The sequence below is a fragment of the Falco peregrinus genome, chromosome 13, assembly GCF_023634155.1.
Source record: "Falco peregrinus isolate bFalPer1 chromosome 13, bFalPer1.pri, whole genome shotgun sequence".
Lineage (NCBI taxonomy): Eukaryota > Metazoa > Chordata > Aves > Falconiformes > Falconidae > Falco > Falco peregrinus.
This window is the reverse complement of record NC_073733.1, coordinates 13,731,008-13,754,721: the sequence shown is the minus strand read 5'-3', so window position 1 is coordinate 13,754,721 and position 23,714 is coordinate 13,731,008. Positions and strand designations below refer to the sequence as shown.

Below are 23,714 nucleotides of genomic sequence, written 5' to 3'. Positions count from 1 at the left end.
AGGCCACAGAGCGCTAGGGGGCGCGCTCCCGCGCGGACGGAGAAGCGACTGGGGATGGCGGCGCACCGGGCTCGCAGACCGGCGCAGCGGGTTATGTAAGCGCGGCCGCCGCAGTGCCCGCTGGGAGTTGTAGTCGCGCCGGGGCGCCGCCTGCCACGCGCTGCCGGCGGGGGCCGCGGCCCGCCCCGCGGCGCGGGGGCCGCTGGGCACTGCAGTCCGCGCGCGGGGCCGGGCCGCGCGCCGCCGCCTGGCCGGGACTGCGGCTCCCGGCGTGCCCCACGCGCGCAGGCGCAGGGCGCGGCGCTGCTCCCTGGTAAACAGAGCGGCGCGGCGGCGGCGGGGCCTGGGTCTCACAAAGGGGCGGTGGGCCGGGCCGATGCGCCGTGCCGGAGCGACTCAGACCCGGTGGCGGCGGCGCTGAGGCGGGCGCCCATGGCGGAGGCGGGCGGCGCCGCGGTGGCGCCGGACATCGACCCTGACTTCGAGCCACAGAGCCGGCCGCGCTCCTGTACCTGGCCCCTGCCGCGGCCCGAGCTACCGGCGGCGCCGGCGGAGGCGGGCGGCGCGGCGGGCGCGGCGGAGGAGGGCGCGGGCGGCGCGGCGGCAGGGCCCGGGCGGGCCGAGGGGGCGCGGGCGGGCGGCGCGGCGGCGCGGAAGGGCGGCTCCCGGCGCAATGCCTGGGGCAACCAGTCCTATGCGGAGCTTATCAGCCAGGCCATCGAGAGCGCCCCCGAGAAGCGGCTCACGCTGGCGCAGATCTACGAGTGGATGGTCCGCTCCGTCCCCTACTTCAAGGACAAGGGCGACAGCAACAGTTCTGCTGGCTGGAAGGTGCGCGGCGAGCCGGGATGGGGCGGGAGGGACGGGCCTGGCCTCCGCCGGGGCGGGCGGGGGGCGGCTGTTCGGGGCGCCTGCCCGCCGCCAAGCCGGTACCGGTGCAGCCCCGCCGCCAGCCCCACGCTCACCTGTCGCTGTTCGTCCCTGGCCGGGCGGCCCCGCTGCCAGCGCGTGGGCCGCGGCCCTGCCCGCCGCGCTCGGCTGGCGCGGTGTGCCCGGCCGGGAGCGGGGCAGGGGCTGCGCGGGCCCTGCCCAGGCCCCGGCTCGGTGCGGCGGGAGCGGGGAGGAGTGGGCTTGGGGCGGGGGTGGGGGGTGGTGTCATGGGGCTGGGCGGTTACGGCAGGGCCCTGCGGGGCTGGCTCTTGCACCCTTTGGGCTCGGAAAGGTTTCCGGGAGAGGAGCGAGCGGCGGTGTAAGGGCTGTAGCTAAGCGTCTGTGCAAGGCAGAGCGTCAGCTGGAAGGGTTTTTAATACGGGGTCGTTGTTCTTTTTCGCTGGACTGTGCTAAAGCTCAATCGAAATAACAGTTTCGTAGCAGGCGTTCTTGACTTCTAAGAGGTTCTCTTGAAAAAGGGTCCCAGGTGGTGCTAGTGCTGGGTACCTCTGCAGGAGTTGGGAAAAGGGAAAGCGATATGCTGCTCCAGAGTCTTGGTGGTGGCTTCTCCTCTCGCCCTGGAAATAGACACGTGCCAAGCTCTGTGGCAAGAGCTAAACTCTTGTTTCCGTGCTCTGCAGGTGGCAGCCTGCTGTTCCCCTTCTCTACAGTCAGATGAACTCCAGCAAAGAGAAAGGGACATGTGAGTGCTGCCTTGCAAAATAGTACCTGGGGCTGTCCTGATGTGTTGCAGTGGATGCTACAGTGACAAGAGTCTAAAGAGTGTGACCTGTTGCTCTCCTTGCAGACTGGAATTACGCTTAATGCCACGCTCTTGTTTGCAGTGGAGCTCTCCATTTGCGGTGTTGGTTAGCAGTTCGTCCGTGCTGCAGTTCTCTGGCAGCTCGAGCCAGTGTGGTTTGGGGTTTCTGTGATTCCAGCCACAGTTCCTCTGCCTTTGTGACTGAGCAGTAAGTCAGCACAGAGTTAATTTAAAAAAAAAAAAATAATAGCTTTTTCTGGTAGGTTAGCTTTCAGCTGGCTCAGCTCTCTGAAGTGGCACACCATGTGGTTGCATGAGAGTGAATGTTTGCTTGAGAGGGGGTAGGAGTGCGGTGAGAGGGACACAGCTGTCACAGCTTAGGCTGGCACGGGTTGATAGAAAACTTTTCACCTTTCCCACTTATCTGGCTTATGGACAGTTAGTTCCCCGAGAGTGCATATAGTCTGACTAAAATTGACTGGTTTTTTTTTTCCTCCTTTGTCATTTGAATCCTCCTTACTAAGTTTTGATTTGGGAGAGTATTTGGGTGCATTTTCTTTCTGTTCAGAAGACTTAATGGTCTTGCTGGAAGATAGTTCTTGCTTCCTCAGGCTAGGTATGTTGTCCTTGTCCTAGGTATGTTGCTGCTGCTGTCTAGTCATGTTATTTTGCAGACAATCTATGGAAATTGTGCATTTTCTCTTCAGGGATGTGTCTGTATCTCTTTGGCAGTAGTGCCTTAGACTAAAGTTCACTGTGGCTTCCAAAATGCATCCCTGGATATCGTGGGGAAGGTGGAAGAATATAGTGAAGTGTCCTTCACTACATGTAATAGGACCATCAGTCTTTGGTTTTACCCTGTGCTGTAATCATGTATCTCTTTTGGGACACGTACAGTTGGATTTAACTTGCAGAAAGGCAGAGATGAGAATTTGTGCACATACAAGGGTTGCTTGAGGTGCTTGCTCAGAGGCTGTTGCTGTAGCTGTTCTGTGATGACTTTTCAGTGTGAAATTCGTTTGTACTTTTTCAGCCTGGGAATGGACTAACTCAGGCTGGCTTTAGTACAGGGAGAGAACAGAATCTTTCTGCCAGGAAAGATGAGGGACGGCAGAACAACAGCAGCTGTGGTGGGAATCAGCCTGCCGTTATGATTAAAGCAGTTTAAAACCCTTGATTCTAACCAGCAAACAGAAAACCATGGTATAAATACAGTTGAAACTGTTTAAATGCTAGGGGAAACTCATTAAAACTTGTTTTCATTTTTAACAAATATTACCAGCGTTTGGATTGCTATGTAGGAAGTAGGCAGTTAATCTTACGTGGCCAGGAGAGGTAAAAGGGGCTGTGGTATATTCCCTTTGCTCAGTTTTCTTTCCTGCTCGCTCTCTCAAATCCTGTTGGCAGGGCTTGGCAGGATGCGTGCCCTATCACGTGTGACCACAGAGCTCTGACTTCTAGTCTTGCCTTATGTTAACACACATAGATTTGCAAGAGGTTTTGTTTGTTTTACTTTAGTCTATTTGCATCAAGGTGCATTAGATGAAGGGAGGTTAGACATTTACAGTTTTAAAGATGTGGAATCAATCAAATCAGTTTGATTTTGTAGATGTAGTGGAAATTTTACAGGTGCATGTTTTATATTTAAGACAAATGGAATAAGCAAAACATGTTTCTGCAGTTGAGGAATGGACCTGCCTGTTTTTGTTGGTTTTTTTTCACTGTTCCTTGTTATTTTTAGAGCTGTGTAGCTCTGCTTGCTTCTTTTTTTTAATTTGTAAAGTAAAATAAAAACTTCTTGAGTTGTCTTAGCTTTGTTTTCTCAGGTTTTAACAGCACGAGTTTGAATAAAGGAAAATAATGTGGAACTGCTGCTAAATGCTGATGTAGCATTTTGATGCCTGTTAAGGTACAACAGCTCCTAGAGTTCTAGTATTTGGGCAGAACTGTACTGATAATGTCCTATTTGAATGTAGTGTAGTTCTGACAGAGAATTCTAAATGGGGAAATTAAAATAAATGTGTCTTTAAAAACATTTTATTAAAATTACTTTAGTTAATATAAACCCCATAAACTCATTGTTGCTTCATAATTACTTTATGGCTGTCCTACTATACAATTGGGGGAAATACAGCTGTTACAGACTGCCAGGGTGTGGTGTAACCTCTGTGAATTCCGGAAGAATCTGTGTTTTCGAGGAAGGTGGTGTTTGCTGTTCTTGAACTGCTTCAAGCAATTTGTAAAGGACAGATTTGCTGGGTGTGCAGTCTGTCCTTTCCTTGCAATAATTCAGCCAAAGCCAAGAATTAACCAGCCTGAAAGGCAGAAGTGTCCTTCAAGGGGTGTGTCATAGGGCTCCTTTGTAATCCTCCCCTTGGTGCTTTGCAAGCTGCTCTGTGAATAAGAGGATAAATTCCTTCTGGCTTTGAGATTACTTGGGGGAGGAGGGTGTTGAGGTTTTTGAATAAACTAGAAGTGCATAAACCCCGCTGAAGCAGTTTGCACTGGTGGTTGCACTTCTCACACCTACGAGTAAGTTTGACACGGTGAGGAGCAAGGTTAAGAACTAGTCTTTTTCAGTGAAACATTGTGTATCCTCCCAAAGCTGTTGTCTTTCCCTTTGTAGGAACAGAATGAACTTTAAACCCATCTTTTTCACCTTCCAAAGGCACTTCACTAAAGCAAAAATCAGGTGTTTCCTATGCGTGCAATGTAAAGGAAAGAATAAATGATTCCACAGTATCACATTAGGTACAGGAGGCTGAAGTCACACCTCTGCGTTCTGGTACTCTGCATTCACTTTGATTCACATGTGTATATGTATATACACAAGCATACGTGCAACAACTCAAGTAGCTCTATTATGAATTTAAAATTACCAAGCACTCTGCTTGTCTGAAACCGAAGGTGTCATCCCTCTAGAAACTCAGGTAGCTCTTAATCTTCATTATATAGCGGGCAGCATTTTACTTTAAACACTTCTATTCCACACTTGTGTTACATCCATATTGCCCATAGTTGATACTGACTGTTGACCAGATTAGGAGACCTGGCTGAGGGCTCTGAGGTGCTTCCTTGCCTGTACCCTGCAATTCAGTTTGTGATGACAGACTTCACTGCCCTCCAGTGCCATAGTGCTGGTTCTGAAGGTCCCTGGGCTCCCCCAGGGCTTAGGGTGTCTGACCTTCTGGCAGACCTCGTGCAGAGCTCCCTCAGGTTGGAGCAGCCGCTCATCCTGTGTCCCTCTGAAGCCCCTCCATGAAAGAGTAATAAGCCAGCAGACAAAGGCAAACCTGTCCATCTTCTGGACTATATCTTCTGTGCTGCAGCTGGTAGGTTCTGCCAGGTTATCTTCACACCTTGCAAATAAATTCCAGTTCAGTGGATACGAAAGTATGTGAATGCTTGTTTTGGTAAAGATGAAAAGTTTATTGTTTCTTGGCATGTTGACTACTGGACTCTTGCCATTACCTTGTATGCCCCCAAATGCCTTCATGTGGCGTTAGCGATGTGCTTAGTCCTGGCAGTGGGGAGATGTTCTCTGTCCCAGCTGCTGACAGCCTTGCTGGGTTTCCTTAAAGCAGGAGGGGGAAATAACAAACAGAAGCTGAATGATGGTTGTTCAGAGGCTATAGTGAAGAGTCTAGTGTGGAAACTTGAGGAGCATGGATGCTTTTGTCCATCGGTCTTTCTTTGAATAGAATATTTTACCTTTTAATTCTATTAGTCCTTTAAATGGTGGCTGGCCTAAGTGAGGGCTTGGCGAAGAGGGAGGGAAGGAGCTGGGCATGGCAGGGTGTTGATGATGGGAGGATGGTGAAGCGCTGGATGTGAAACATGAGGCCGTGGCAGTGCATAGAAGCAGGACAATGGTGTGTGTGTGGGGTCACCGTGTGTCCTGTTTCTCAGGTGGGATAAAACTGTGACAAGTGGTCAGCTATGGCGAGGGCCTACCATGGCAACGTAGCAGCATATACTTAGCCCTCACTAAAGTGATGTTAACAGCCCCTTCTCCCAAAGAAGGTATAATGCCTTGAATTAATTTTCATTTGAAATCTTAGAGTGTAGTTGTCCCCCTCAGAAGTGGGGGAGAGATTATCTTTTGGCAAAAGTCTGTCTGCCCTGTGCAATGCCAGTAAAAGTACCTGAAGATTTTTGCTGTTACTCTTTCCAGCTCCCTGCCAGTTTGTTCTGGAAAGCTGCTTTGCTGAAAGATTATTCCTTGCAGCATGGCTTAGTTTTCCCGGCAGTCCTCAGAGAAAGCTGCTCCTGGGCTGCTGGTATTACTTGTTCCAACAAGTTTCTTCTGCTCTATCTAATCCTGATCAGCTTTTGTTGTATATGCCTGCCTGTCTTGGTAAACTTGCAAATCGCCTCAGTCTTTGCTTTTTAGAGAGCTAGGACTTTCTTCTGGGCTGCCATTGAAAGATTACAGAAAGGAAAATGTTCTTCCTAAGATACAGCTCCCCATCTGCCAAGCTTGACGTCTGTGCTCACGTGTGCCTTCTGGAAGGGGATTGCTGGGGGAATGTTTCAGCTCCCTGGCTCTGGAGGAGTTGTTTACTTGCTGGAGCGTAACTTTGCAAAATCTCTGCAATGATGATTTTTTTTTTTTTTTTTTTTTTTCCCTGAAGCCTTTGGAGCCAAGTGGCTGGGTGAGTGCTGAGACAGGCACTGACAAATGCAGCAGGTGGGGCATTCTCCCCTTGCAGCCTCCCAAGAATGCCATGGCAAATGATAATTCCGCACAATTATAGGCCTGGCTTTGGAACATGGCCCTGTGCTGGGATGTGACCATGTTCTTTGTATGCCTCCGAGGCAAAGTATATTACAAGCAGCTGCAGTGATTGCATAGCTTTTTTTTCCTCCCAGTCGCTCATTCTTGAGAGAGACTTTTTTGTGAAGAAATCTGGTGCCTTTGTGGTTTGTAGTAGCAACTTGATGTTTTCCAGAAGAATGGCTTTGGCACTAGGGAGCAGTGATTGAAAATCCAGGCAAATATGGGCAAGCACAGAATTTCCAAGGATAGCTACTCTTTCTTAGGTCTTTCTCAGCATGACTTGTGCTTGGCCTTGAGCACTCTGCTAGCACAGTCCATGCACCACTGCTGCATGGACGAGTTCTTCTGGGCAGGGCACAAGAGCCTCCTTCTGCTCTTGTCACATCAGTGCTTAGAGGAAAGTACACTGCAGGAGGGTGAACTTAAGCTTGTTTTTAGTGTGAGGAGCCTTAACATCTGAACAAACCAACCAACCTGAGTAAAACTTCAGTTTCATGGTAGATAAGCTCAGCCTTACCTACAAAGCCATATAGTCCCCTGGGAAGGCTGTCACTGGCATTCTGTCTTCTGTATGACCCACTTGTGCATTTTCCATAGAATCTTGCTGTCTATGGCGGTTGTCCACAAGGCTGCCCAGGTAGGTGACTGCTTGGTTGTGCGGCCAGTTCCCATGGCTAATTCCCCATTCTGAGACTGAGGCACTGTTCGGTGCTGGGCAGCGTGCACAGCAGCCCTGATGCTGGTGGGGCAGGCCTGGCACAATGGTGAGGAATGTTCCTATCCTTTAAATAGGGCTAGGAGATTTTATCAAAGAAGGTGGGTTTATTGTTGTGGTAACTGAGATTTAGGAAATAGTTTTTGTGTGCTGGTAGCCACACTTCTGTGGCAGGCCCATACATCCTAGCTTGTACATGCAGTGGTTGGAACCTAGTGAATGGTCCACCCTTCAGTGTACAATAAATGTTTCTAACCAAATTTTAATTTTTTGTATAATATCTGTGATGATTTTCAGAATGATTTTGTCTGAATGTGGTTTACAGGAATCATCTTTGATCTGTGATGGGTACAGACACACAGACTGGCATTGTTTTCACTATAATACTTAATATATAGCCATAAGAACTTCTGTAAGGTAGCTGAATAAACAGCAATAGCCACCCCTAACTAATTGTTCAAGAGGTCCTTAAGAATTTGAAGGATTCCTGCCTGTACCTCTTCCTTCACGTCATGCTTCCTTATGGTCGAAGATGTTCCAGAGTCAAGACCTTGTGTGGTTTGCAGGTGCTCAGACCAGCTGGGATGCTCCTGCACTGCTGAGGTTGAGCATCTAAAAAGTTTGTCATCTATATGTTTCTGGTTTGAGTTGCTTACCATCAAGAAAGGAAATACGTCAGGGTTGCCTGGGTGACTGAAGTCTGTCATTTCCTTTCCTGTCAGGTTTGACCTGGAGTTCTGTGATTATTTTAGCGTAACTCATTTGTCCCTCACTTTCTCAATGAGATTTGAGGGTGCCCTCCATATGTTAGGTATATTAAATCATTCTAGCAGATGCATTCTTGTGCTGGGGAGCGTGTGGTATGCAAGTGTGAATCTCTTGTGCCATCTTACAGCACCCAGGCTGGTAGGTGTGTTGGTTCAGTTGTATTTTGGGACTCTCTGGACTTGAGTCTCCCATATGCAGGCAAGCTCAGTCATGCTTGTGGGTTATAGTTGTGCATGCTGCAGTGGTGAGCTGCCTTGCAAAGTCTGCAGGAGAGGTGCTAATAATCACTAGAGAAGTGATAACTTGGGTATTGCAGTTCTGACAGCAGTTAACCCTAATGTAAAACGTGTTCCGAGTTTTTTCCTCTGCCTCCAACCACACATGCCGTTCTCTTCCTTAGTTTTCAGTGCTTGACCCCCACAGTGAGGTAGTTCAAAAAGCAGGCAGAGATAAGAGAGGCAGGAACAGTAATTTTAAGGGAAGGATGAGGCTGCTTTTTGGTTGGGTTAGCTCTCTGAACTAGCTCATAGGGTCATAGGTGCTTGTGTTATGAGAGGAGAGGAGGAGAGTTTGAAGATGAGGAAGGAAGGAGTGGTACAGCAATTATCTGTTTCTACAGCTATTAGCTGTTATGTCATTTTAGCAGTAACGTGTAAAAGGACTTTGAGACTCTTTCATAAAAGGTACCAGGCTTCACTTATCTGTGTTCATGTGAATCCTAGTCTTATTCCAAGATGTCTTATTTCAAGCTGCTTTTCAGCGAAAAAAACCTAGAAAACTAGTTACTAAAATTGTCACTTATGATACGCAAAGTGGTGCTAATTTTCTTGAGGTTTCAGTGTTGCTGAAATGCTTGCACCCATGCAGTGTGCTTTTGTTGGCACAGGAATTAAAACCTATAGCCGTACATGAGAAAAAAACAGAATATAGTTTGTTGTGAAATTTTGAAATCCTGAGCCTATTGGTTTAAAGTTCCATTTTACGAAGTGGAGCTAAATATGGATGGTTATGAGACTCCAAAAGTGCACTGTGTGTGCAAGTTACTGGGCCACGCCTGATGGGACTGGGTGTCATCATAAGTTCACAGATTATTTTTAGGAGAATAAATGCAGAATTAGTGACAACCTAGTGGTTCTTATTGCTGTAGCAGTATGCATTTGAAAGCATGCACATTGGGAAAAGGGGAGGGGGATTCTTTGGAAATGAAAGCAACAGTCTTTTGGGAGACAGGGTACCAGTCTAAATTACAATTCAAGACAAGATGCCAAGCAGGAGTGTTGTATAGCTATTACTGTGAGCGACTCAAATAATAAAACTATGTAAGAGCATTGACTGACACATGTTCCGTCAGGCCCTGGTTCCGCAGTAACCCTTGGGGTGCTTTCCAAGTAAGAGCATATGTATTCTTTGATGCCAATCACAACAAACAGCCAGTCTTCTCCAAGTCCTTAACGGCCAGAGGTTAAAATGAAAGCTATCACAGAATAAGTCTTGCATCTCCTTCCCTCTGCATGAAAACTTTCCACTTTGCCTGTATTGTTTATCTGCATCTGCTTTGTTCTAGGATAGTACTTTTGGTGAGGTGGCCAAAATTAGCATGATGAGGACTTGTCTGAGAGGAAAAGGGTGGGGAGAGGGAAAGCAGCAGGCAGGAAAGAACTGTGTTCAGAGGTGGTGGGAAAGGATGATAAAAGCACAGTTAACTTGGTTCCGAATTAGGAGAGCACGCGTGAAGGCTGAAGGCTGCAGTATACCTTTTAGTTTATATGAAAAAGATGTTGCTCTTGGACCTCTGTTATGCTAGCAGCGTAGCACATTTTAATGATGGCTAATTTGACCATCTGAACAAATTAAATGCAAATATGAAACAAATGCATGACACAGGTCTCAAGGGGAGTTCATGGAGGATCTGCTCAAACAGTGAGATTATTACTTGCTAATTCTAAAATACTGGGGACTTTTATCAGTTGCAGGATGAAAATTCAGTTTGGTGGTGTTACATATATGTTAGCTTGCAATTTCCAGCAAAGCTAAACCAAAATAAGGGACTTGGGAGAGGCAAGGAATGCGTGCCTTGCCAAATGGAAAGATGGGAGAGGCTAAAACTGGCATGTACTGTGTGGGAGTGTACTATCTGCTGAACATCTTACCCCATTAGAAATGTACACAGAGGAAAGTGTACTGCCTCCTTGCAAAGCGAGGCTGGCAGGTTCCAGGATAACTAGGACTCTTGTTCCACAAAGTTTCTCTCATTTCTCTGGTGTTAGGATAAAGATGGTAATAGGTGTACTGAATTAGAAGTGTTTTCTTACTTCCCTTTACCCAGTCTATTTGATTCACTGCTGTGCTGTGCTTGAATCTATCTGAAAGCTAGCCATATAAAAATTAAAACTTCAGCCAGGCTTATGCTGGCTAATAGGGTTGGCAGAAGGATGGGAAGCAGCGTTAGCTCAGATTCAGTTAGGCTCATGTTGAAGCTGCAAGCTGTGTTTGGGAATGTGCTTACTTGCTTTGTAGTATACTTAGTTTTCGCAGATTCTGTATGGCCCTGAAAAGCGCTTCTGTGTTAGTATTCAGCTAGTTGGAAGCCGCTAGTTGTCAATGGTAGTTTCACCCTTGGTGCTGCAGTGGGACATGGCACTGCTTGCCAGTGCTGTCAAGCATGTTTGAGCAGAAATAGCAGATTTTTATGGGTAGGTCTTTGTTACATCTTTTTTTCTCTGGATATTGTCTGAATGTGTTCATGCTTGTGAAGTTTCTAGGTGGGAAGTGTGTCAACTGTCAGGTCCTCATATCTTGGTTTTGGCTTGTTTTTTCCAGAACTCTATTAGACATAACCTGTCCCTGCACAGCAAGTTTATTAAAGTCCATAATGAAGCTACAGGGAAGAGCTCTTGGTGGATGCTCAATCCTGAGGGTGGTAAAAGTGGAAAAGCACCAAGAAGAAGAGCTGCCTCCATGGACAACAGCAGCAAACTTGCAAAAGTCAGAAGTAAAGCATCCAAAAAGAAGCCTCCTCTCCAGTCTGCTCCAGAATCTACTGCTGACAGTCCTGGCTCCCAATTCCCTAAGTGGCCTGGGAGCCCATCCTCAAGAAGCAATGAGGACTCTGACATGTGGAACACCTTCCGGCCTCGAACCAGTTCAAATGCAAGCACCATTAGTGCCAGGCTTTCTCCTATCTTGACAGAGCAGGATGACCTTCACGATGAAGAGCTGCTTCCTTCTCTGGTATACTCCAGTGCATCCAGCAATGTTCCACCAACTGTGACTGAGGAGCTTGAACTCATCGATGGGTTAAATTTGATGTCTCCCAGCTCATCTGTGTTACCTACCCAGCAGTCTGCCTCGAGTGGTCAGATCCAGAGAGATTCCAGCTTTTCCTTGAGGAGCCCAAGTGCAGCTGGTCAGACCACTACTTTTGGCAATTCCCTGTTTAACCCTGTTGATATCTCGCTGCAAAGTTCGGTCAGCCATTTCTCTGCCCCTCAGACCTTGGAAGCTCTTCTGACACCCAGCTCTCCGCCTCCGAGGGATGTTATGATGACTCAGGTCGATCCAGTTCTCCCTCAGTCTGGTAACAGGATGAGCAGCCGAACTCTTCTGCTTCTAGGTGGACAAGCTGCCCAGAGTAAGATGAGCTCAGGCAATCCACGAGGAAAGCCTACAGAGCGGCAGGCAGAACCAGTCAGTGCCAGTGTTTTGCCATCAACGCTTCCCATAGTAACATCTCCTCAAAACACTGCCAGCATCACCAGTTTGAAGGCTCCCGTTTCTGCAACAACTACCCAGTCAGTCCAGCTGGGCAGTCCACTGCTTCTTTCTTCTGCGAGCCCTGCTCCCTTGGGATTGAACCAGGACAGGCTGCCCACTGACCTGGACATTGACATGTACATGGAGAACCTCGAATGTGATATGGATTACATAATCAACAGTGAACTCATGGATGGAGAAGGACTGGACTTTAATTTTGAACCCATTTTGTCTACTCCCAGCTATCCCAGCACCTCACAGGCCTCCAACCATACCTGGGTACCAAGTTAACTTCAGGAGCACAAAAAGGTAGGGGCAGTTATGTAAAATGGTACAGCTCTATAGTGGGAACAGCCCTGTCTGGGATGGTTCCTGTGCCCAACTCTGCAGCAGTTACAAGATACCTCTTTGGAAGCACAGGTGGTGTTTCAGTAAAAAGCTTCTGGGAGAGCCACATTCCCTTTTTAGAAGGAGAAAAAGCTGTGTAAAGGTAGGTAGATTTAACTTACTGGGTAGTAAACTCCTCTATGGAGTAAAGCAGTAACCTGAATGAAACTCTTGTTGTCTCTTGTTACCAAAGATGACTGTGTTGCAGGACGTTAATCTCTGCCATGCAGTGTCTGTGGCTCTGAAGCTGACATGTAAGTGTATGCTACTTCCATAAAGACATGATCCTATATATACAGGATGGTTGGGCTGAGCCGAGCACACACTGTGTTTCTGTTCAGGTTATTACCCTTGCAAAATTTTTTAGTATGTGTAGTTGCAAAGTGTGTCTGTGTCATGACTGCCTGCTTTGCCTGCAGCAGGACACAATCACTCTGTTACCAGACCTTTTGCCCTCTCCTTATCTGGGATAGTGCCTGTAAAGTCTGGTAAGTTGGCTCATCAGCATTTACTGAATTGCCGATGTACCCATTATTGGAATGAGAATGGGAAGGGGAGTTTGCAGTGTGGAGGGAGATGGAAGGAGGAGGGATGTGTTGGTGCTATCCCATTCACAGCAAAGCTGCTTCTTCAGTGATCTTTCATATTTGCACAAAAATTTCTGAAGTCAGCTTGGCAGATAGTGTATATGAGAACAAGAGTTAAAAATGACTTATTCTGAGGGTGTGACACCCTGATTTGAAGTGCTAAAGAGCTGAGGCAGTTGAAGAATTAGAGAAATGGAGCTGAAGGTGTACTTCACACTTGGAGCTCAATTAGCTAACAGAAAATGGTCGGGTTTTTTATGGACTGGAGCATAGGCTGGATGTTGGTTGAAAAGTAGGAAGCCTTGCCAAGAATATTTCCTGTTTAGGAGGTAGATGTGGCACTTGTTAGTGTTGCAAATGCAATGCCTAATACTGGCCAGCTGAGCCGGCAGAAATAAGGGCAAAATGAAGATACTGCTTTGGCTGTGGGAAGCCCTTGAGCTTCAAAATGATGGAGATTGAAATTATCATGTACTTGACCTTAATACTCTTTCCTAGGCACCTGAGTAACCTGGAGGTGGTTTGGACTAGGTGACCTTTGGAGGCCCATTTCAGCCTAATTTTTCTGGTGATCTCTGTTGCTGTTCATGCTGGAGACCACATATTAAGTTAAATATTTTCCTGCACTGTCCCAATATAGCCATTCTAGACAAGTGTCTTGGGTCTAGACGATGTGAAATGCTGTCCTTTGAGCCAGTGGTACTTAAACCCAGTGAACGTTATTGATCCACCACTATATACTGACATTTGAAACACAATTTAACTCCTTTTATTCCAAGTCCCACCACACTGCTTAGGATTTCATTTATTAGTAATGTTCTATCCCTACTTAACAGATCTAACTTCACTGTAGCAAGAAGGAGGAACAATCAAGCTTTTCTGTTCTGTTACAGGGCTTTTTATAGTCTGGTGCATTTGTTAACTGTGCTTTTACTGAGTTACTAAGTGTATGTCTTAAATTGAATATCCTGACTTCAGGTGGAATATGGCAACTCAGTTTTGATTTCAGAGACAAATTTGGTTGACAAAACATTGGCATCCTTCAACCCGTGTTAGGACTGTCTGCAAGTTAGTGACAGAGGCTGTGACCTTTTGAGCAGTGTTGCCACTAGATATTGCTCTGAGCTTTTGTGGCTGGTTTGTTTTTTTTATTTTTCATGCCATGCTAGGGCAGGCCATCATATTTGGGGAATACATTGACTTTGTAGGGTTGAAGTGTTTTGCACAGGGGTGTTTTCAAAACATAGGCAAACCGTCCTGCAGTCCTGGATGCATTAATTATCTGAGTTGGATAGGCAAGACCTCTGTCCACAGAATACCAGGCATACTGTTTTTTGAGGGTGAAGCAGAGAAGCTGAAGGAATGTTTATCCGAGGGTAAGGTCTAGTACTGCTGAAGATGTGGCTATAATCAAACACTTAGGAGGGAGAACATGAGCTCTTAAGAGCATGTTTGTGTTCCTGTCCCATATTATTCCATACTTAGCATGTGGATTGCTTAATCAAAACAGGGGAGCTATCTGATGTTTAACACCCTGGATTTGCTTTATTCCATGCGTGAAGTTGAAGTGATACTTTCTGGGAAATACGCTGGACACGTGCTCACCAAGAAAGGAGCGAGATCTGGAGCAAGCTCTGAACGGGTATCCTGTTTCAGCAGAAAGTGTAGCTCCTACATGCCTTCCCAGTGAACAATTCTTACCAGCAGTACTGCATTTGGAGAAGTAACGCCCCATTCAGCGTGCTTTGTGTCGAGCCTTTTAGTATGTCCTTAGATTGTTTGCTTTTTCTGAGCTTTGCAAAGCTTTTCAGTTTTGCCTGTATCCTGGAATCCATGGAAGGGGATCAAGGGGCACTTTTTCCCAAAGGAGAGCAAGTATTGTGTAAAATGCTGCCAAGACAGAGGTGGGTCAGGTTTCTAAGAAAGGGGGAACAGGGTGTATATGGAGAGAAATAGGAGGGTTCCTGGAGGCCAGGAAGGACCCTGGGAAAAGAAGGCAGAATGTTTTCACAAATTTATAAATTCCAAAACCACGTGAGCTGCAGACATCAGTGTCTGTGACGAGGTCAAGATTGTGTCATCTCTCCCTTCTCTGAATCTGTTACTGCAGTGAGTTCTCAGGGGTCCCTCCTTGGAAATCACTGTGCAGGGAAAGCATGGCTGTCACTGTATATATTGTTCCAGTGTGCCAGGCTTTTTTCCTTTCACATCCTTCCTATGAATGTGGTTTTTTGTTTTTTTTAATTCACATTGGCAAAAGCTACTTTAATTGATTGCTAGCCTAAAGCTGTCCTGGGTAGTTACTGTGGGTTTAACCTGTAGCTTTTGGGGTCAGTTACAGGTATAACACTGAGCAAAAACTGCTCATCAATAAATGCCAGTAATTACACTCGGCAACTTGAACAGCCAGAACGAAACTGAAGCTGGAGAGATACTTTTTGTAGGCAAGAGAAGATCTTTAGGAATAAGTACGTAGTCTCTCTGTAGCACTTGGGAAGATACAAGCTAGTTGATGTTAGCCATGGTGCTCAAAGCTGACATGACTTCACCCCTTCTTGCAAGTTAAATGCTGAAGAGCTTGTCCACGGCTTCACCAGGAGTCTGTTTGAACCCTGTGTGTCTTTGCTAGGAGATTAGAGATCAAACATTGAAACTTTGCCTTGCCCAGCAGTGATGCAACACCCACTAACCTAGTTATTTAGCCACAGAGGAAGAAAGTCAGCGTGTGAATACTTTCCTTGACCAGGAAAAATATAAATTCTACAATTTCTGCTGCTGTTGTCTGGTAGCTACAGCTCAGTTGTAAACCTGCCATTCACTGGTTAAGGCACTGGTTGTGCAAGCCATACAGTGACTTCCAGGAGCCTTAGCGAGCCAGGTCATGGAAGAAGGGTAGCCACAGCTAGAATTAGACTGTGGCATGCAGGTGCTCAATCACAGGCAACCACTCTTGCCTTCAGCACTTAATTCAAGTGTCCTCCATTCCAGTCATGGGAAGTGTGGGTGGCCACCCGGCTGTCTCTGAGCAGCTCAGGGTCTTGGGGCTTGTTCATCCACCTCTGTTACGTATTTCTGCAAGCCAGTAGGAGGAATACATGGGAATAGAATTGCCTCTTTTGTACAGTGGTACAGTTTGTGCCTCATTGACAAGTGTAAAGTCCATCCACTCTTTTGGTGGACATTAGTTAATGATCTTTATTTGTTCAGTTAGACTCCCTATAGCTTTATACCTTGGAGAACTCTATCCCTTGCCCAGCTTGGTGTGAAGTCATGGTTTTCTTGCTGTGCTCTATCTAGTTCCCTTTGTTCCAAATGCTGTATTTTGTCTACCAGATCATTAATAAATAAATAAAACCCTCATCAGCTTGCAGTTTCCCAAAGTAGTATGTTGCTCTGGCTTCTGTTTAAAGTTCCTGTCTTGTCTCGTTTAGGGCTCATTCACTCTTGGTGCCTCTTTCCCTTTCTGCGAATTTGTTTCATGCTCACTATTGCTGAATGCAACTGATGGGATGCCCCTCATTTATCTCACTATTCTGCTTTCTAAAGTGAATCACAGACCTGCAATAGAGGTTTTATGTCAGTGTCCTAAGTCTGTTTAGACCTATTCAAAGGCTTGTTTGAGTGAGTTGTGGCAATGTCCTGTTTTCAGCTGGGGTAGAGTTAATTTTCTTCCTAGCAGCTGGTGCAGTGCTGTGTTTTAGATTTAGTATGAGAATAGTGTTGATAGCACACTGATGGTTTCAGTTATAGCTAAGCAGTGTTTATGCGAAGTTAAGGACTCTTCAGTTTCTCATCCCCTAACAGCGAGAAGGCTGCAGGGGTACAAGAAGCTGGGAGGGGGCACAGCCAGGAATGCTGACCCAAACTGGCCAAAGGGATATCCTGTACCATAGGATGTCATGCTTGGTATACAAACTGGGGGGAGTTGGCCGGGGGTGAGGGGAATCACTGCTTGGTGACTGGCTGGGCATCAGTCACTGGGTAGTGAGCAACTGTATTGTGCATCACTTGTTTGTTTTGTGCAGGGTTTTGGGGTTTGTCTTGGTTTGGGTTTTTTCTTGAGTTTTATTTCTCTTTTTGTTATCCATTTTCTCATTGCTATTATTATTGTTATAATAATTTACTTTATTTCAATTATTAAATTGTTCTTATCTTGACTCATGGGGTTTACCTTTTTTCTGATTCTCTTCGCCATCCCACTGGAGGCGGGAGGGAGGTAAGCGAGCAGCTGTGTGGTACTTAGTTGCTGGCTGGGGTTAAACCACGACAGGCAGCTTGGTTGAGGTGAGGCAGAAGACCTGAAAAGGGATCTTTAGACTTGCAGGGGAATGAGATATCTAGAAATGCTTAATTATTCGTGGGTAGATACAGGATTTCTTTTAGTGGGTGAGCATAAGCAGTTTAAGTGTACGATCTCTAAAAATCCCTTTTTTAGCCTTTTCCCTGTCAATTGATAGTTGTAGTTTCTTAAAGTGAAGAGTAATTTTCCTCTTCCATGCTGCTTTCCTGCAATAACCAAGTCCTCCTATAAACCTCTTTATCTTGCAGTGCCCTGGGTCTTTCAGCTTACAGAAGTGCTTACTTTTGACCTTTGTGCTTCTGTTTTGTCTTTGTGTCTCAATTATATTCTGAAGCTTGGAGCTGAGCAGTTGCATCCTCCACTTGACTTTCCATTGATCAAGGTCTCTTGTGATCTGTTTGTTCCTTGCTGAAAGTTGGCATCCTTTGAGCAGCAGAGGCTAATTGATAGTAATTTCCTTATGTGTCGAGGATTCCTGCTGAAGCTGAGATCTAACCATTCACTCTATTTTTCTTCTTCCTAGTGTCCTTCAGGTTTTGAACATCGGGTTCTGACTTCACTTCCCACCCCTGGCAGAGAAAAGAATGAAGCATGTTGGATTCGGTTTCCCTGCACACCACACCTTGGGCAGAAGGGGTTGCGCGCCTGGGAAGAAGGGACAACCTGCATCTGGCTGCAACAGGAAGAGTTTAAAAATAATAATCCTGTTACGTGCCATGGCTCTTCCTACAAACCTGACCCCACCTTGGGCCATCTGGAGAAACCCTGGTCTGTACCTGTCCAAAGAGGAGCCCTGGTAAAAACCTCGGCCAGAAGACTCTGTGCCAGGCAATAGCGTTTTCCCATGTGAGGAGCTGGGTTTGCTGGAGGAATCTCTCAACAGCTATCCTCTCTCTGCTATGGCAGAAAGTCTCCCGTGCCTCGGACTGGCTCTGCGCTCACTTGGCTTGCCCTCGAGGGCAAAGTAGTTGGCCATTTTGATTAAACCACCAGATGTGCATTTGGTATCCCACGGACTCGCAGAGGAATTGGAAGGAGCTTGTTGGTGGAAGCCCTGTGGGAAAAGGGTGTGCTGTTTCAGGGGGTTGGTTTCAGTGTGCCTATCTTGGGAGCACCCGTTGTTGTTCTGCAGGGAGGGGTGGTGACTGCAGTGTAGAAGGCTTCCTCTTGTCCACCTGAGTGGAACAGGAGGACATGGAGTTTTTCGCTGTGCCAACTGAGCCCCATTGAATCAGAAGCATGTTTCAAGAAGTCTCTATGCTGTTCTCAGCACTTTCCTGATACACCAGGCTGCTGTAAAATAAGCACAGATGCTAATAGCTGTTTCTGGGACATAAAAACATCATTTTGGGTTTGTTTCTGATCTGTCTTGCTACAGCAGAGAAATGGAAAGCCTGGGTGTGGCCTTAACAGAGCCCTGGTTGCTTTTCAGAAGGGCATTTTCTATAGATGAAATATTTTTTTACTAATCTGGGAACTTTCTACAGTGAATATGAAGCCAATGTTAAGTGTGTCCCCATCAGGTGTTTTAGGCATCTCTCCCTCTGAGAAGGTACCAGTGACAGACTTCTTTTTTCAGAGCTGTATTAAGAACAAACGCATTTGATATTTGATGTGTGTGACTGAGGGGGAAGAATTGGCAGGTCCCTGTGGTTTCAAACCACCTTGGGGAAGAGTTGTACACTATTGTAATCTATATGTAAAAGTAGCTGCAAATTACATAGAAGCTTTTCTAAACCTTTTTAAATATATATATTATATATTTTAATTGAAAATGAGATTATTGGATTAAAAAACCCGCATTTGCTGCATCTGTCCCCTTGATACCAGATAACACTACAGTATGGGAGGGGACAGGCCTAAGGCATTTTGGGTCAAGAAGCTGAAAATGTCATTGGAAAAGTGGGAAGGGCACCACAATGTAACTGGGGAATGGCTGCTCTCCCCAGAACAGGCAGAAGGTGCCTGCATGGCATGGCATTCAGCCACAGCTATGCAGAAAGCTTCTCTTTCCTCAGCTGGGCACTCCCACCAAGCCTAGAGCACGATGTTAAAGAATGCTAATCATTAACAACGTGCTCATTCTCAGCTAATCCCTTAAGTAGCTGGACTGCAGCTGATACATAGGACAGATTCCCACATCTGCTGAGAAGATGGTGTGGACTACATCATGCTAGATATGCTGACACTCTGGTAACCCTTATGGACAACAGTCTGTTGTATTTGATAGCTTGCTTTTTGGTTTCCAAAGGTTTTTGTTTTCCTCCTGAAGCTTCTGCTACTTCTGTGGAACTTGAAACCTGTAGGCACACCCTTGGGGGATATGCCTGGGGTCCTGCCCTGTCTTTTTGTTCTTGCAGGCCAGAAGCTAGGAGTCAAGAGGTTAGTTCAGAGCATTAGCTGGCATGTTCCTGTTACGTTTTTGGTGTTTACAGTGGCAGGGTCTGTGGGAGACATGGTGCTTTCATAGTGTTCTGGTAGGCTTGGTCTGGCAGAAAGCCTCTCCAATGCTTTCTGAAGGTGGCATGGCTTCTGTTCAGAAGGTTTTTGTCATGCAGTGGAATGAGCCATACTGTTATACCACCTTGTCTGCTCTGTTTTCATGGGTGGGTTGACCATGGCCGGACCCCAGGTGCCCACCAAGCCACTCTGTAACTCCCCTCCTCAGCAGAAGAGGGAGGAGAATGTAAGGTGGAAAAAATAAACTTGTGGGTCAAGGTAAAGACAGTTTAATGAAGCAAGAGCAAAAGGTGTGTGTGCAGAAGTGAAGGAGAACAAAAGGTGTTATTCTTTACTTCCCATCAGCAGGCCATGTTTGGCCACTTCCCGGGGAGCAGGGCTTCAGTATGTGTAGCGGTTGCTCCAGGAGACAAATATCGTGAATAACAAATGCCACCACATACACACCCCTCCTCCTTTCTCTTAGCTTTTACATCTGAGCCGACATTCTATGGTATGAAATTTCCCTTTGGTCAGTTTGGGTCAGCTGTCCTGGCTATGTCTCCTCCCAAGATCTTGCCCACCCCCAGCCGTGATGCTGTGGGAGCGCTGCTCAGCAGCAGCCAAAGCACTGCTGTGTTACCAGCACCTCTCCAGCCACCAATACAAAGCACAGCACTGAAGGCTGCTATGGGACTCAGCCAGACCCAGTACAACCACCTCGTCTGCTCTGTTTTAATGGGTTTAATTTCATTTTCATTTGAGTGGAGATTGGAACAGGAGTGGTTTGTCTGGTTACCTGCCACAAGGAATCATCGGCAGTTTTATCTTTTCAAAGGCTTTGGTGGCAGACCATGCTATAGTTAGATAACCTTTGCTTTGAAGATTGCCTTCATGGCAGAGACCTCATGGTGACAAGTTTCAAATTTACCCATAATCTGCATGTCTGGCCATACTTCATTGTAACAAACAAATAAAAAGGCAGATCCAAAGCTGGGATCCCAGATCTTGCAGGCTTGAATTGTGGATGCACATTCTCACTGCAGTTAGCTCATTACACAAATGGATAGATAACCTTTCCACAAACACCTGATGGCATGTGTTGCACATAAGAATCAGCTGTTCAGGGCTTCAGCTAATGGATCTGGAGGGATTTGTGTTATTTGGCAGATAATAGGCCATCTTGTCGGCTTGGGCTCTGAGGGGAAATGAATCCTGTGATTTTCAGAGCAAGTTGACTGGCTACCTGTACTTCATAGCCATGGATCAAAGGACAAGACATCAGTACGTGTGGTCATGCTCTGTGTGAATCTCTAGCTCATTTCGCATGAAAACAGACCCCAAATCCATAGGAAGGACAACATGAGTAACCAGCGCTTCAGACCTGCAGATCCACGATGAGCTGTTTCTGGCTGGATTGGTCTGTGGGGAAGAAGTGCTGTCTTCATACTGTTGCAAGGTGTCCTCTAGGTGTGACAGCACTAGGGACCTGATCTGATCTCTGACTGCAGAGAGGCTGGCCCCGAACACTTGAGTAGTGCCCTGGGAGGTCTGACATGCTCTCGGCTAGTACATGCCCTCAACCTCTTCCAGCTGAAGGAGCTGCAGCCCAAGTACACCAAGGCTCATCGTGGCTGGTGCCCTACAACGTGAGTTCATAAGACACTCTGTCCTTTCATCAAGGAATAGACAACCTATCTTTTTTTTTTTTTTTTTTTTATACTCCCAGGCCAGACTCCTGGGGAGTCAGCTGTCCTGGGGGCAGCACTGGAGACGGGAGCATCTCTGGCTGGAGTCCTGCTGTACGAGCGCACTGACAGTGATGTCTCTGTCTTGCGGTGGTCCACGCAGGTGCTTACTGTCTCCTCAGCACAACAGGAGCAGACAGTGGCTGGAGAAGCCTGAGAGCACGCTAGTGATGAGGATGGTGTTCAGAGGACTAACAGTGCTCAGGAGTGCTCGGTAAACCATGAATGTAATGTTGCAGGCTCAGGCAGGCACTTGCCTTCTTGTTTGTATGTGTAGCAGGATAGCTTGGATCATGGGCATGGAGGGCTGGGGTGCAGAGAATTCAGGAGTTCTCCAGTCCCTTCACAGATAACTTCTTTTTGTAAACCTTGAGCTTTTCTAGCCTGGGATATTTCCTTATAGGACACAGGAGACTTTTGAAGTTCCTAAACTGCTGCTTGCTGAAAGGCTGTACCTGGCAGAGGGTCGCCCAATATTTGTCCAGTGTTTTATATTCTTGCCCAAAGCATTTGCTACTGATTGCTGCTGGATTCAGGGTAGTGTCTTGTTGAATCTTTGTTCTGCTTTAGCACTGCGGGCCCCATACTTGTGGGCTAGTTTTTGCTCTAATGAAGGATTGGGCTGGGATTTTGAGAGTAGCTGTGAGCTGGGTGGGGAGGGAGGGGGCCGGTGACATGGGGAGTGATGCTTCTGGATAAGTGTCTATTGGGAGTGGGCAGGGCACTCTTGGCGTGAAGCCGTATGTTGCGTTGTGTTTTCCTTGTCCTTGCTGAGCTCGGGTAACAACTTTCTTCGTCTCCAGAGGATTAAATGCCATCTTTCACAGCATGAAGCCACCATGCAGCACGGGGCGCAAAGGATTCAGGTTAACTAGGTCCATGGAGCGTAGTAGGAGGCAGACTTGTTGATTTTGTTTACACCTGGGTTTAGCAGATTGCTTGAGCCTTTTTTATAACTTAAGCATACTTTACTACCAGCTTCCTATGAGAGCTTGGAGTACTGAAAGCTTCTTAGAGCCTTTAATTTTCCTCGGTGTGTCTAAAAAACATGTCATCCCCTACCCTGTGCTGCTTTAAAAACAACAGTCAAATCATCCTGGTAAGTGAGAGAAATGAAAGCAGTGGGAGAGTTCCAGAGCCTGGGTGTATTCATAAATGAGGCTCATACTAGAAGCAAGTAGTACTAATCAGCTTTTCCAAAGGAAATGCCTAGAAAGCTTTTATGTAGATCATAATTTTTAAATTTTCTTACTTAGTTGCTTATTTATAGCCACACTCAAATGCTTCAGGGCTAGCCTTGCTCCAGGAATGAGAAACCTGTGTCTGGTGCCAGGGGTCGGAGTGCCTTGAGCGTGGTGTCCTGGACTGTCACCAAAATAATGTGCAAGTTTGTACCCATTGTAAAAAAAAAAAAAAGGGGGGGGGGGGGGGCAGGGCAAAAACAAAAGAACCCCAAAACCCTACACAACAAATCAATCAACTCTGGGACATAAGCATGAACAGAGATAGCTTAGGGTTTGCCTCACCTGCATGTCTAATGAAAAACGTGTTGTAATTAGTGTGGGAAAAGCAAGCAAGAGATGAGTCTTGAAACCTGAAAGATCTGCCCATGTGAAAGCTCGGTAGCCTGTGGTAACCCATCACCACAGTTGCTTGCCCTGCAAGAAAGGGATCCCCACTCTTCAGTAGCCTTAATTTCTCTCCTCACGCTCTGGATGTGTCTGTAGTCAATGGAAAACAATCTGATGGAATCAAAATTGCATCTAATGTTGTGGGGTAAAGCAGGGAGATGAGGCAGCAGAAGCTGAAGGTGAAAGGGCTGATAGTGTTGCATTTATGGTTCTGTGGCTAAGGCAGCATTACGGTGTGTGGTAGAAGGGGATGTTCGCAGCTGGTGCCGTGGTGCTCTGTGTGGTGCTACCCTGTGGTGCTCCCCAAGGTGCCTTGAGAGGTTTGGCTACATAGAAGACAGGTCACTTCTCCTGAAAGGAGCCTTTTTCATGAGGCAATGGGGATGGTTCTGTGAAATGATGCTTCCAGCACAGTGGAGTGTTCACCTGGTGTGATCCCAGGAAGGGTTTCTGCATTGCTAGCACAGATGTCTGCTGCACACAGGGCAGGCACCACTAGCTGACATAGTTTCCACCCCATCCCCTCTGCACTCTTTCACCCATTTCTCACAATACATTTTTTACATAATAAATCTCTGCTTTTGTTTGCTCTCTGTAGCAGTGTAACTTCTGAATCATTACAGGCTCTTTGTTACCATCTGTGCTAGCAAGACTGTAGAATGTGCTAGACTAGGGGAGAATGTTTGACAAATAAAAACCTGTAATCCTCTGCTCTGTGTCTCATGCGGTTTGTTCTGTTTCACTGGTGAGGACCAGTTATTTTTTCCTGGCCCTTGGCTTCTTTCCTCCCTCCTCCTCACCTATTAGGGCCACCCCTTGGCCAAATACCCCTTAGCTGGCCAGAGGTGGAAGGGTTGCGGCGTGACAGCCCTGAAAGTGTCCAGGATGCTCTGCAGTATGTAGAGCCCCTTGT

General features: G+C 46.7%; 1 protein-coding gene across 2 annotated transcripts; it reads left to right on the top strand.

Moving 5' to 3' along the window:
* Nucleotides 1–286: 286 nt before the first annotated feature.
* On the top strand, nt 287–23,511 carry FOXO4 (forkhead box O4). 2 transcript variants are annotated; one of them, XR_008749656.1, is made up of 4 exons: nt 287–831; nt 10,777–12,018; nt 14,246–14,445; nt 17,507–23,511. XR_008749656.1 is itself a non-coding variant. In XM_055817923.1 (3 exons), the coding sequence occupies exons 1-2, from the start codon at nt 433–435 to the stop codon at nt 11,998–12,000; spliced, it is 1,623 nt and encodes a 540-aa protein (XP_055673898.1). In that variant the 5' UTR covers nt 287–432; the 3' UTR covers nt 12,001–12,018; nt 17,507–23,511. The 2 variants fall into 2 exon arrangements, 1 of the variants encoding a protein (XP_055673898.1); XM_055817923.1 differs by lacking the exon at nt 14,246–14,445.
* Nucleotides 23,512–23,714: the final 203 nt, after the last annotated feature.